Genomic DNA, 14,909 nt, shown 5'->3' on the forward strand with positions numbered 1-14,909 from the left:
AAAGAAAATTAACTCCATCGGTCAAAGTCAAATAGATAAAACCTCTTTAATAATATATTTGACATAAAATGCATCCACCATCCTCCAGGGTCTTGAAGAAAATCTAAGTGAGAACAAGACCCCTTTGGCTGGTGAAGTTACAGATGTATATGTGTATGCATGCACACACATGCACACATACACACACTTGTCTGTGGTAAAATTATGCCCTGTCTGAGCAAAAAGCAACTGCCTGAACTGATCTGAGAGACTTTAAATTATAATAACTTTTTTCAGTTTTACATCTTGATTCCATATCATAAAACTTAAACAGCTTTATCACTGAAAGGAAAGGTCATTTTAACCAAGTCAAGAGAAAGCTTCTCCATGTTTTATGTATTTTCAACTTTATTTGCAAGTCAATACGTTCTGAATCTCTGTAGGTTTCCATTAAAGTGGAAATTGCAAAACGCTTTACCCTGATGGAAACTTGAAGTTAATATGCTCTAAGCCTTGCATGACTCCCCTTTTTTATAAATTTTATTTGTATTAACAATTATAAGGAAATTTCTGGAGGACAGATCATTAGAAGTGATTCTGGCATATTGTCTTAGACTAGCCAGAATTTCTTAAGAAATAAATTTGAATCAAGGTTACTGTTTAAAATGCAAAAAGGCTCATGGCAGACAGCTGCCATGGAGTTGCAGCTGTAAAACAACACTGAGTTTATTGTCATCATTGTAAATTACATCAGTAGATACTTGAATGAGAAACCTGAGCAAAACTCCAGATGCTATAATAAGGCAAAGTCATGTTCACTGATTATGAAATTGCGAAGAGGGTTATCTATGATCCCTTTGACTTTTAAGAAATGTGTATACTTTGGCATAACCCACCACATACCACTAACTCGGGCTGTGTTTGCACTGCAGATGCACCCCAAGTCTGTGTCATTTGTGGATAACTCTGTGCTACCTGTGTGTCCTGTTTACTCCTTCCCCAAAGGAACCCCTCTAGTGCTGTGTCTGGGCAATCCAGCTGGTACCACCAGGACACAGTGCACCACACAGCTTAGGGTCCACCCAATGCACTGGTTATGTGGGCTAACCTCAGCATGCTGCATTTGGGTAAGATGCCTCCATCTATGCTATTTGCTACACAGTGGCATCTTCATCAGTGTGGGGAAGACCAGCTGGATTGGGGACCTCCTAGGGTGACTCTAACACCCCATGATTCAAGGTTAGGTGGGACTTGTTGGCAGGCTGAGATCAGGGCAAATTCAAGTGAAAGTGAAATTAAATCGGTTGCTAAACACTCTGATCTTCAGACTGTCCAGGAGTCCCGTGGAGACCCTGCTGAGATCACCCTGAAGTATCACACGCATGCAGAACAAAGTCAAGGTAAAGCTCACTCCTTACCAGCCAAAGGTCAGGCTTTCCTGCTGAAGAGTGGCAAGCTGACTGACAGCTGCAGCTTCTTCATGCTGCTCCCTGGAGAAACCCAAAGAAAAAATACTTCCCAGATAGGATGGACTTAAAAAAACTGTAAAATTTTTGTTGCAAGAAATAAAGTGAGAAAACACCTTCAATGCCAGATATAAACATAAGGCACATGGTTTCAATAGAGCTATGCCCATAAAGCCCAAATTTTGTTCTTAATAAGCAGAAGTATAGCTGATGCTGTGTTACAGACTCGTAAATGGCCAGTTATCACACTAGACCTCATGTGCACGGTACTGAAAAAACTTCAGGAATTATGCTGACTTCATCCATTTTAATCTCCTATGAGAGAACTGATTTGAAATATGAAATGGCAGTTCACAATTACTTAAGAAAAGCAGACTCTAAAAAGCGCTTTTGAAATAACCTGCTTTTACATCAGCAGGACAGTATTATTCCTGATATTATTGATATTGCTTTTTGCTGATGAAGAAATAGAAGCATGTAAGAATAAATAATTGCCATGGAATAGACATTTGACTGAGGAACAGAAATCAGATCTCCTGAAAGAAAACTCTGAGCTCTGCTTTCTTTCTTCCTCTCCATGAATCTGATCAAACACCACTAATAAGAGAGAGAGGCTTGCATTTGATTTCAGTGTGTACAGCATCATGCTGACAAATGATTATGTGTATCAATTTGAAGTTATCATATCACAGGAAAAACTGTCATTCTTGTAAATGAATTTGTGTCAGGCAAATCTGAGTCAAAGGAAGACAAAGCTCTCCTCTCCTCAATAAATTATGCTCGTTAAACTCTTTTTAAAGACTTGTTAGGATATATTACAATTAGTATAAATAGTCAGCTATAGTAGTTAGCAAAATAGGCTGATAGGCTCTCCAGAGCTCTATACAACAGCATGAGTTTTTCACTTTCAAGGTTTTTACAAATTAGAAAACATTTTTTTTTTCTTCATAAGCTTTTTTCTTGGGGATTTAAAGCTGCCTGCCTGAAATGTTCAGGTTGGAAATGTAGAGGAAAACAGATTAGTGTTACTCAAATAAGAAAAAGGTCTGATAACAGAATTTAGATTTTTCAATGCATTGTAAGAACAATCCAAACATTTCTTCAAATAAGCAAGCTTGACACTTACATCTTCACAATACATACCAGTTTCTGTATCCAAAAACCCAAACAACCCAGACTGAGACTACTAATCCAAACAGTCCACCATAGAACTGATGAAAGCAAGAGCAAATCCTGAAGGACTGAGTTGGCTATGTGGCTCAGTGAATGCTGCAGTGGGGAGAGGGGTAAGGATCCATATGGAATTAAACAGACTTTTTAATACCTCATGCTGAAAACTGTTATTTCCATATGTGTAGAGTGGACTCATGCTGCCAGAGTGGGATCACAATGCTTCTTTCCTCTTTTAATAAGTACAGACTGTCAGAGCCCTGAGGGCACTGACACCCCTGACTGTCCCTGCCAGCCTTTTCTGGGGTGTCCCACCACCCCGCCCATGGTCCAGGACCCCATTTCAGCCCAGCTGCACCCCCACCCGCAGGCTGAAGTCCTGGCCTGGCCTCAGGTGCTGGGGATGCCCCAGCTGCCTCCAGGCTGCCCGGGTCACTGCTGGGGTGATGGGATGGGCTCTGGCTGGTTAGACCCTGCCCTGCTACCCTGTGGGGAGCTCCATCGCCCCCAGTCCCTGGGAGCAGCCAGCCTTTGGCCGACACAAGATGTGAAGTTGTAGAACTTCAGGCCCATCAACAAGAAATGCAGGTCCTGTGTGAGTGCTTGCTGGGTATCAACGGGGCTATCAAAGGGTGGGCTTGAGTGGAGCTGGTGTTCCTGAGAAGCCTGATCAGAGGCAGGATGCCTTGTGCCTTCTGCTCTTCTATCAAAACCCAAGTCTTTGTTTCAGAATTCAAATGGAATTGAATTCTCCAAACTGTTTAGAGATGTCTTACTAATGTGCATGTCCTTCAGTGTCACAAAGAGGTTAACCTCTCTGAAAATCAAGTTGTTATTTAAAGGTTTGATTTAATCAGGAAGAAGCATACTTTAAAGAAGTGCTATTACCCAAAAGCAGACATTACATAAATTTCTTTCTATTTTTATATCTTCTTGGCTCTGATCTCCTGAATCTGACATTAACCATAACAATCACACATGTGACTAAACCGGGCCAAATTCTTCTTTTTCTATTCCAGTATAAATATAGAAGTAATACTGTTGAAGTAATAGCTTTGAGGTAGACTCACTTCACTAAACGGGATTTTTCTCAGAACAGCCACAGCCAGGAAAGCACGCTGATTTTCAGACCACGTTTTTATCTCCTGTACTGCCAAGTTAGAACCCCAGCATGGAGGAGACCACCAGGGTGGACATGAAAGCCTGGCAGTCCCAGAGGCTGGGGACGTACATTAATGTGGGTGGCATTTTGAAAAGCACATGAGGCTTCCTAAGCTTTCAAAATGCCTTAGGCTTTCAGAAGTTTCAGCCCCACAGCAGTTTGAGCCCCAGTATTGGCTTAGGCTTTTAAATGCATTTATTGTTTGTGCCAATGAGGCACGGCCTGCTAAGACTAACGCCTCTGTGAGATTCAGCTTCACAGCCACAACCTCTCCCTTAAGTTTGACTCTTTAGTTTCATGTTGAGGTGCTCTCTTTGGTGCTCCTGAACATGCCAACAGTGCACCGAGGGTCCAGAAGATGGAGACCTTTCAGCTAACTCCGGGCAGTAGATAGTACAGTGACCTGTATGTTTGTACCAGGTTGCTTGGGTATTGAGCCACATCAGGTATGCATGGTTTCAGCCTCATGTTGCTGTCCTGAGTATCTGTGTTGCAAAGCACAGTTTCTGAAGAGAAATCTTCTTCAGAAACTCTGGTCCAGGGGTCCTCAAACGTTTTAACCAGGGGCCCAGCGCGCGGATGCAGTGGCAGGCAGCCATCTGCGGCTGCTTGGTTCCCCCCCAACCCCCTGCAGGGGGGGGGGGCGGGGGGGTCTGTAAATACCGGGGGCCCGACTGAGGACCCTGGGGGGCCGTGTCCGGCCCGCAGGCCGTAGTTTGAGGACCCCTGCTCTAGGCTAAGACAGCCTTCTCATGCTCCAGTTGGTATATCAGAGGTTTTATGGTTCAATCATCATTTATGGTCATTCATAGACTTAGGCACCCAGTTCCCCCCATGATGCATTTCATATGTGTGAAAGTCCTATGTAAAACTTGGAATTTACAGGAAGTTTTGTAAATTCAGCCCAAAGGTCTTAGCATCATGAAATTATTTGTTACCCACGAATATTTAATTCCAGAATGCTGCTTTTCTAAGTCTGCTTTCAAATGCACAATTGTGCAGTTACCTTTTGAGGGAGCTGTACTGAGTATTTTTCAGGACTGGTATTATCTGAGCTCTGTTGTGCAGGTCTGCTGTTCCTGGGAGCGCAGTTTGGAGCACTTCAGAAATTCCTGCTTTTATGCTGCAACATATAAACTCTCAGTAATAAAGTTCAGAGAGGTTTAAAACAATTAAATTCATACTATAGGGCTTTAACAATGCCTTCCATCTTCTAAGTGTCATATAAATAACAACTAATTAGTCCTCCACAGTCTTGTCAGACATGCATACTTATCCAAATATTGCATTTAGAAAATTAATATTTTATCCTACCTTTGCACTTCCCAGTATGTTGAAGACTGTTTACAGTATCATCTGGATTGAAGGAACCACAGTACAAGCCATTTCTAGCTAGTGATTTGCCCATGTATGCAAAATTTCCAGTTATCTTGGAAAAGTTAATGGCTTGCTGTGTTGCAGCAGCAGTGCAGAGGGATCCTTTTTACACTTAAAAATATTGCTAACTTAACTATGACTGTTTGCAGTTTGAAAAATGGACTTGTGTCAAGCCCCAGACAGATGTCCTCCTCCACGTAGAGCAGAACAGGGACAAGTCTGGCATGCAGCTGAACATGGCTGCTCCCTGCCCCGGGTCACAGCCTCCACAGCTCCTCTGACAAAGGAGTTTATGGCAGCCTTCTCCAACTTGCTTCAGGGGAAATCAACCAGCTTAGTCCTGCCCAAGCATTTAAATTGCTCCTTTGGTCTTTGCTTAGTTTGATGTAGAATGTAGTCCCTGGCTGGATGCCTACTTTTCCGTGGGGTTCCCAGAAAGGCAATGTGCCTGGGTGATATCATTTGATGAACTTCCAGAAGAAAACAATGTGCTGGGGGAGGAATGTCCCTTTCAGGGTCTGGAAGCTTTCTTGTGTACACAATTGCCTTTTTAAATGGTGAACACTGTTTTTAGTACAATATGCTGTCACCAAGGGAGCAACTACATGAAGGAGAGTCCATCTTCAGAAGTGTCTGTGATTTTATGAAAGACATTTACCTTGAGATGAGAATTAAGCCATGCCCAGGGACTAGAACATATTCAGCCACAAATCCAGTGAAGTTCCCAAAGCTCTTGTTGCTGTGTGTCCCCTGAGCTCTCTTTGGCTGGTCCCCATCATTCACCTCCCCACAAAGTGATCGCTCTCATGATGGGAGCTCTTTAAGGACTTTTGCTCACAAAGCCCAGGTGTGAACACGTGAGCACAAGGCACAAGCAGTGGAAGTCTGTTCTGTATGACTTGTGGCACTTATCCATGAGTTTTGTTCTTGTTTGTCCTCCTGTGCCTTGCAGTCTGGCATTTTCTTTTTGCTCACATTTTTCCTCTTTCCATGCCATCTGAAATGGTTTTCCTAGTCTATTCTCCAATTCTTTTCTATCATTGTAAAGCTGGTAAAGCAGAATGATCTAAGATAGAGATGGAAATTCTCCTGGCAAGGGCTGGGGAGGAATCAGGAAGAGGAAGCCTGCCTGAACTGGAAGGTGGGAGATGGGCACACTGCTCTAGGATCTGTCCTCATCTTTAGATGTCTACATACTTCCACATGCTTGACTCTGGTTCAGATTCATAACTAACCCTGCAAATTGCAGGTCATCCCTGAAGACAACTTGTGATTTATGGCTCCTGTCTCGCTCTCTTTTTTTATATATATTTATTTTATTTTAAGAAAATAGAGAAAACCTTTTAAAGAAGTCTGCATCCAAGGTGTAGGGATATTTGTATCCTGAGTATTCTACTGTTAAATCCTGGCCATTTTTCACTATGCTGCAAGCAAACATAACATTGTCTCCATGTCAATTGCCAACTGCAAACAAGTGGCCCAGCTTCTCGGCTCTCTGTCAAGACAAATTCTGTCAGGTTTCATTTATTTGTGTGTTCTGGTACAGCTGGCAGTGAAATAGCTTCACCTGCCAGCCCTCATGTTAAAATTACCCCCCAGCTGAGCCAGACTATCTCACTGATACATGCCTTGACCAGCTTCTAGGGCATTTTTAGTAAAAGAGCCCTTCCAAGTAATGTGACTGGCTGGAATCAGAGAGACTATGTTTCAAGTCAGACACTGAGAAATAAAATTACTCCCACTCCTTTGACATTTTGAAAATCAAACCCATTGAACTTCTGCTCTTGATTATCAGTGCTCTATTTTTCATGAAGGCTTGAGACATGGTTGAAGAATCTGACTGCATTCAATACAGTTTTGAAGGAGACTGTTCAAACATGACTGAGTACAAACTTAAGCAAGTGAGGCTGTTAAATGCCAGCATTGCTAATAAGGCATTCAAGAATTGTTTTCTCAGAAATATTTAGTTAATGTTCCTTCCCACTGAAGACTGATCCCTTTAGGTGCCATCAGCCATTCTGGGACTGAGAATCAAAAGTTCAGACTGCTCAGAAAGTGTCAGGTCACTCTCCCCTTCTTACACAAGGGAAGTAAAGACAATGCAAAGCCATGTGAAGATTGCTGGATTGTGCAGCTAACTGAAGGAGTGTGGTGGTGGCCAGTGGTGGTCTTGATTCCTTAGAGTAAGGAATGGTCTTACAGGTGGAGCTCTAGAAGTCCAGCATAGTCTCCATAACACAAAACGAGCTGGGGGATGCATAAACCTGTGCCCAACTGATGAATGATCAATGTAAAATACCTGGGGGAAAATCCATAATTAAGTCTCATATTTTAAATAGCATAAAAATCATACAGTGCAAAGAAACGGCAGAGTGTGGCATGCTAAACTGCAAGCCACTGTTTCTGAGGCTTTGTAGAAAGGTCAGTGCTGGTGGCAAATTGAATGGCAGGTTTGGACCCTTCAGGGAAGTGGACACAACTGATTTTTGTGGATCATGTTTTGAGAGGGAAAAGACAGGCATAGATAGTGAGATTTCAGTCTAGTTGTTGAGGGTGTCTCTCTCTGCTTTTCATCCTGACTTATTACCTCCTTCTCCACCTTGTTTCTCCTACCACAGCTTGGGGAAGGTCTGTACATCTCACAGTGGGGATGCAAGGAAGCAATGTGAATAAGTATGGGCCTATGCTATTGGACAGCCAGAGGACATATAGACTATCTTGTTCTGCACCACTAAGCCATTGCCAGCGCTGCAGACAGAAAAGGCCCAGAAGCATTGCTCTGTCTCATCTACATCTTTTTGCACAAGGAACTTAAAACACATCTTCTCCTCAAATAGTTGTGCCTATGTATTGGAAGCGAATTCAAAGCTAGCAAGGAAAGACAAAAGTCAGAACACAGCCAGGATAACTTGTGAATAATAATTACTGGCTTCTGACCAAGGTTTTATTTCTAACAGGTTCATGGGAAATCTTCTAGTGTTGTTTCAAAACAATGCCAGTAAGTAAATTTTTAGAATTAAGACCTGCACAGCTGAACTAGAGAAGAAAATTAGATCACATACCAGGAAGTCTCAAAACTGGGAATTTGCTACAATCCCTTAATTTCTAAGCTTAAAATAATGTTAATGACATAATCATTAGTTATAAAGTGAGATTTCCTAAAGGCTTGAGTTAAATATCCTCTGCCCAGCACCTAGCTTTGATGGGAATGTAACATACAGACTATCTTCTCAAGGTAGATCATAGAATCATAGAATAGTTTTGGTTGGAAGGGACCTTTAAAGGACACCTAGTCCAACCCTCCTGCAATGAGCAGGGACATCTTCAGCTAGATCAGGTTGCTCAGAGCCCCATCCAGCCTGGCCCTGAATGTTTCTCGGGATGGGGCATCTACAACCTCTCTGGGCAGCCTGTTCCAGTGTTTTACTACCCTCAATGTAAAAAAATGCTTCCATATATCTTGTCTGAATCTACCCTCTTTCAGTTTAAAATCATTACCCCTTGTCCTATCACAACAGCCTCTACTGAAAAGTCTGTCCCCATCCTTTTTAAAGTATTGAAAGGCTGCAAAAAGGTCTTCCCAGAACTTTCTCTTCTTCAGGCTGAACAACCCTAACTCTCTCAGCTTTTTATCATAGGAAAGGTGTTCCATGCCTCTGATCATTTTTGTGGCCCTCTGGATCTGCTCCAACAGATTCATGTGTTTCTTGTGCTGAGGGCTCCAGAGCTGGACACAGTACTACAGGTGGGTCTCACCAGAGCTGAGTAGAGGGGCAGAATCACCTCCTTCAACCTGGCCATGCTTCTTTTGATGCTTCTTTTGATTCTTAAGATCTGTCACCTTAACAGACTGTGACAAGGTATTAGGTCCATAATAGGTTTTGTAATGTTTCTGCAATACCAAATGAATCAGATGATCTTTTGGGTTTATGCATAAGGGCAGTGATTATGCTGCCTGTGCAATTTGAACGATGATGGAACAAATGAATCTGCCACCCTCACTTAAAAAAGCTGTTCCAGAAATCACTTCACATTAGAACTGATCAGCATGTCCATCATCTTCTAGTGAATGCCTTGGTGTGTGCTCTTGCTCTACCTAGTGGATTTGGGACCTATTTAAATGCATTTTCTAAACTTGGAATAACATTATACTAATCCTGTGTTCTTATCATTCTCAGTATTATTTCTGGTGATGGTTTTGATGAAGATGATTGTTATTGTGAACAAGAATACCAAGTGCTTGTTCTGGATTTCAATATTTGGAAAAAAGAATTAACTCCTCAAATGTTGCCTTTCCCTGAAGAAAAATAATTTGGTATATATAAATGACATTGTTTCCTACCCCAGTTTATGGACAAAAATTTGTATATTTGAAAAGGACAACCAGAAGCCAGGACCAAAGTGTAAATTCTGAATCACTTTCTGCCTACCAATTAACTCTCTATGATCAAATATTTCACTGCAACACAGATGACTCCTGAGAAAGGATATGGGAGGTCTATTCCACTCTCTAACTTCATAAGCCCAGGTGAACAGAAATCTCTGATTTTGGCCTCCTAATTCAGCCTGCAATTTCAAAAGCATGGCCATATGTTATCCTTCACCTTTAACATTGTAATTTACCTTTTAGAGCACTCACCAGGAAACAGGGGCATGGGTTCAACACTGTACATCCTTCCTTGATCTGAGGAGATTCACACATTCCAAGAGACTGCTGCAATAACAGAGACACCTTCCACCTCTCCTTTTAAAACTGGACCATGGTGCAGGAAGAAATCCAAGTGTCTAAAGGCAAAGGGCAAGAGAAGTCCTGATTCTGTGGCCTAATGCATGGTTTCCCAAATGTCATTTGTTGGGTACCACTGTTGGAAGCAGCCTTCTGTATTCCCCCCAAAGCCTAAATTCAGGACTGTAAACACCACCTGAACATTATCACCATTACCTCCCAATCCCAGCTCTGTTCCCCTTCCTGCAGTCCCACCACTCTGTTTCACAGCCACATCACTCCTTAGGACCCCCAACCCATAGCTGAAAGCTCCATGAATTCTCCCCCATGCCTTGTACTTCCCAAATTGTTTCTCCAACCACAATGCTCCAGCCATCTAAGGCACATCCTTACTCAACAACCCTGTTCTGCTCCCATTTCCCAAATGTCTTTTTCCTATGGCCTTAGCAGAAACACATGTTTCAGATTAATTAATTTTCTGTAGGCACATGAGAAGAACAGCAGGGGAGGTCTGGGAGCTGGAGACACCACACATCAATAGGTTACTGGCCAGCCAGTGATAGGACCATTTGTGTTAAGGCTCTTACTCTGATTTATAAAAGATCCTGGACATAGGCAAAACCAGAGGTTGTTGACATTGGTTTTGCTTGGCTTGTGTGCAACACTGTGGGAACATCTAGCTTACTGATTTAGACCTTCTTCTGGCAACAGGCAGTTTTGTTCCAGCCCTTGATCCTTAGGTCAGGTCTGCTTCTTATCCATCAGCTCTGTGTAAAACACATACGCAGTCTTAGGCATGAACTTCCTCTGAGCTGCTCCCTCCTGGCAAAGTGCTTAAAGTTGTTCTCTGCAGAAAGCTTTGTTGTCCCTGATTTAAGCCCTATGAAAATCCATGAGCTTTATTTGGGTATACTCAGTAGTGCATCAGAGCAAATGTTGCTGTGAAATTTGTGCTTGTAGCTAACTACTGCTGTGGAGTTATCATTTGCTGCTCTGCTGTAATGTCAAGCATTCATATGTTAATCCACTCTTGCAGGCTGTTGTGCCTGACTCTACTGTAAGGCTTTATCAAATGACAGCAAAATTAATAGTTTGGCTTCTGCCAATTTGATACAAGATGCTGAAGATGAAAAGCAGAATATACATCACTGAAGATAATTTTGGAGCATTACTTATTTCTCTCCGACTACAATATTTTCATGCTTTTTTCTGCATTGCCATTGATACCAAGACAGTTTCTAATTTTCTATTCTATGTTTCTAATTTTCTATTCTGTAAAACAGTAAAGATTCTTCATAAAGACTGTGTATGTGTATATGCTGGATGTTTTCCTTGCTGAATAGACTTGACCATGCCATATACCAGATGAAATATCATGAGCTGCAAATAAATGTAACAGTTTGGGGTTTTAAATCAATCAGTCAATGCCAATCAGTATCACAGAGAAGGGAAAGGGAGCAATGATTTCTAGATTAATTCACTTTGCAATTTCTTAACTGAGTTTGAGAATGAAACCGAGTTTCACAGTAAAAAAGACGGATGGTATTTCACACATTTTTCTGAATGCCCCGTTCCATTTCTTCTTTTTTTCTCCACAGAAACCGGTGCACTCTGATTTCCTTGAATGCTATAAATTATCTCTGCAGGAATGGACAACCCTAACAGAAAACCCCACACAAGTCTTCTGAGAAACCAGCAAGGGAACTAGAAAAAACAGCTTGAATTGCAAAATCTCACATGACCTATGACTGACCCTTTGCTAATGCAACGCTAATTTAAGACACCTTTGCACATAAGGTACTGCAAATCCTCAGCATGTTACAGTGTTTTTTCTTTAGTCTCCCAGTACATAGTGGAACAGAAAAACCCAATTTACATTCATATGTTTATGAAAACACCCAAATACTACGTATAAAACTTTAAACAATTTTCTTGCAAGATATTGCAACGCAGTTCATTTCATATGACAGTCCAAGCCAGGCTTAAAAAAACCCATCCTACTAGCAGCCCATTCACACTCCATCCATTCCCCTCAGGGCAGCTGCCTGATTCGACCCATTAAAGGTGAAGTAATTATTTGTGTTGTGGTCAGCAGGGTTTCCAACCTGGCACTGAAGCTGTAGCTACAGTCTTTCTAGTATCCTTTCTGCAGGGTCAGCAAGTTTCTGCTGCAGTTGTTCAGCTTGGAGATTCATTTGCAACCATAAGGGCAAATTTCAAAATGAAATCAAGGTGTAAGCTTTGTTCTTACTAGGAGAGACTGCTCCTATGGGCACATCCTCCCAGCACAGATACAACTCCCTTCAGCAAGAAGGCTGTTCTCCATAAAGCTTATACAGGTCCCAATGACAAAATAAACTATGCAAGCAAAGGACTTTGCATTGAAAAGTCCAGATTCCCTTTTTAACATGTCAAAGTTTGACCCAAAAAAGCTGGTATTTGCTAGTTATACTATGTCTGTCTACAGGCTACTTGAAAGACATACAGTAACACATACGGTGATGAGAAAAATGTCCAATTTGACAGATATTCCTCCTTGCTTCTTACGTGGATTCTGGTAATGCAGAAATCCCAGGTTAATCTCTGCATATGTGCCTGTGCATAATGCACTGCAGCATCACACTTATTAGCATAGTCACAGCCATCTGCATGTGACTTGAATGCCATGATATGCATAAATAATCTTATTTGTATGCATTTTTTTCAGATCCAAGGATGTTTGTGTTGCTTTACATTACAAGTTTTGCCATCTACACAAGCGAACAACCTGTTCAAAGCCAGTTCAAAGGAGAAAATTACTACACCAGATACATCTGTAGCATCCCTGGTTTGCCAGGCCCTGTGGGTCCCCCTGGAGCCAGTGGATCCCCGGGGCCACATGGACGCATTGGTCTTCCAGGAAGAGATGGTAGAGATGGCAGGAAGGGAGAAAAAGGTGAAAAAGGGAGTGCAGGTACTGAACATTTGTGTAATCTAACACAGTAGTACAACAAAGTAAAACCTTTTTTCATCACTGTTATACATATGTATATATACACACATATATATGATGAATGTGTGTATGTGCCTGTGTGGGTTTGTGTGATGCATGTATATATAGTGAGAGAAAAAAATATGCAGATATATTTTAGATATGTCTAATATGCATATACTGAAATCTGTGTAAATAAATGTAAATGCGTAGCCTACCTGCACATAGATGCTAAGAAAAAGTCTGGGAAAATGAAGCTAGTGTGGTGTCAAATAAAAAGTCTCTTTTGTGCCATTAGCCAGGATTAAATGATTAGCAGGTATTAGGCGCACACTAGAAGTGCTCAAATAGTAGGAGATATTTAGTGCACAAGTATCATTATATAGGCAGCCACGCTGCCGTCCTTCCCATCCGCAGTGCCCCTAGTTCCGTCAGCAATTGACTGATTACATATAAAATTCTTCAACGTGTTATCAAAACAAATGAAGAAAAGTAGGAATATAGAAACAAAGGAGGTCTTCTAGGCTGTGAAGCCTAGTCCTCTGTTCCAACCTGCTGTTCCTTTCACAAACTTACTATAAGATTTTGGAAGTATTTTTGGAGTGTTTTGGAATTCTGACCTGTTTTTCTTGTTTGCTCAGGCACACACAATAGGTCACACAATCATTTACTGAGATAATATGTGCAACGATTAACTAACTTAAAATGTTTTTGAAGGTTTAAGAGGAAAGACTGGGCCATTAGGACCAGCTGGAGAAAAAGGAGACCAAGGTCAGTCTGGTAAAAAAGGACCTGGAGGATTGACTGGTGCCAAAGGTGAAGTAGGTCCAGCTGGACCACCTGGACCTAAGGGAGATAAAGGAGACCGAGGAGAGCCAGGTGCACCAGGGGTCTGTAAGTGTGGAAAGATAGTGCTGAAATCTGCCTTTTCTGTTGGCATCACCACGAGCTACCCAGAAGAAAGATTACCAATTGTATTCAATAAAGTTCTCTTCAATGAGGGGGAGCATTACAACCCTTCCACAGGGAAGTTTATTTGTGCCATCCCAGGGATTTATTATTTTTCCTATGATATCACCTTAGCAAACAAGCATCTCGCGATTGGGCTGGTTCACAATGGAAAGTACCGGATAAAGACATTTGACGCAAACACAGGCAACCATGATGTAGCTTCTGGATCCACAGTGATCTACCTTCAGCCAGAAGATGAAGTATGGCTTGAGATCTTCTACACTGACCAAAATGGTCTCTTTTCTGATCCAACATGGGCAGACAGTTTGTTTTCTGGATTTCTTTTATATGTTGATACAGATTACCTTGATGCTTTATCAGATGAAGATGAGCTCTGAAGCAGATGATGTCAAAGGACACCCCAGCACAGGATCTTACCTAGCTGTGTGGGGGACACAAAGTGGGGGAAAAAAAATAATCAAGAGTTTATTTTTGCTTTCACAGGAACAAAATCTGAGTTCATAAGGATCTTTCTAGAATCTACGCTGGATTTTTTTACTAAACAGCAGGGACATCAAAAGGAACTGTAATTAACAAAAGACTGCATCACTCCAGGACTGACTCCTCCTGAAAGTTATGTTTATAATACTATTTAAACAAATCTAAGATACTGTACATTGGATTTTATATAAAATATATTAAGTTGCAATGTAGAATGGTTATTTTGTATATGACATTAAAGTAAAATCGAACAATTGATGGCAATATAATCTTTGGTCATTTTAAGACAGGAAATACAATAGAACCAGAGAAAACATTGATTTTAAAAAAGGAGAGGAATAAAATAGGAATGCCTGCTTCAGGGTGCAGCTGAACAGATCACAAGGACAGTCCCATCTAATATTTACACCAACAAATGATATTCATAATTAACTATCCTCCTCATAAATACGTGAAGATTTGTACTAGCTGAGGACTGCCCAATGACAGTCATAAAAAAACAGAACAAAGTATTAAACATTTAAAGTCATTAAAAACTAGGGGATGTAAAAACTCGGAGACAATCAGTATTCAACATGGGTATTTTCCATGTAATTCCAAGAGGAT

At 41.4% G+C, this 14,909-nt stretch overlaps 1 protein-coding gene across 1 annotated transcript in view; it reads left to right on the top strand.

The window, feature by feature from the left end:
* The window catches only part of C1QTNF7 (C1q and TNF related 7), a 35,688-nt gene extending 21,132 nt beyond the window's left edge, over nucleotides 1-14,556 (top strand). Inside the window, exons 2-4 of the mRNA XM_040594340.1 lie at nucleotides 11,479-11,677; nucleotides 12,588-12,833; nucleotides 13,569-14,556. Of these exons, the coding sequence (XP_040450274.1) occupies nucleotides 12,596-12,833; nucleotides 13,569-14,200 (870 nt within the window). The 5' untranslated portion in view covers nucleotides 11,479-11,677; nucleotides 12,588-12,595 and the 3' untranslated portion in view covers nucleotides 14,201-14,556. The remainder of the gene's footprint in view (nucleotides 1-11,478; nucleotides 11,678-12,587; nucleotides 12,834-13,568) is intronic.
* Nucleotides 14,557-14,909: the final 353 nt, after the last annotated feature.

The sequence above is a fragment of the Falco naumanni genome, chromosome 1 (genome assembly GCF_017639655.2).
Source record: "Falco naumanni isolate bFalNau1 chromosome 1, bFalNau1.pat, whole genome shotgun sequence".
In the NCBI taxonomy this organism is placed as follows: Eukaryota; Metazoa; Chordata; class Aves; order Falconiformes; family Falconidae; genus Falco; species Falco naumanni.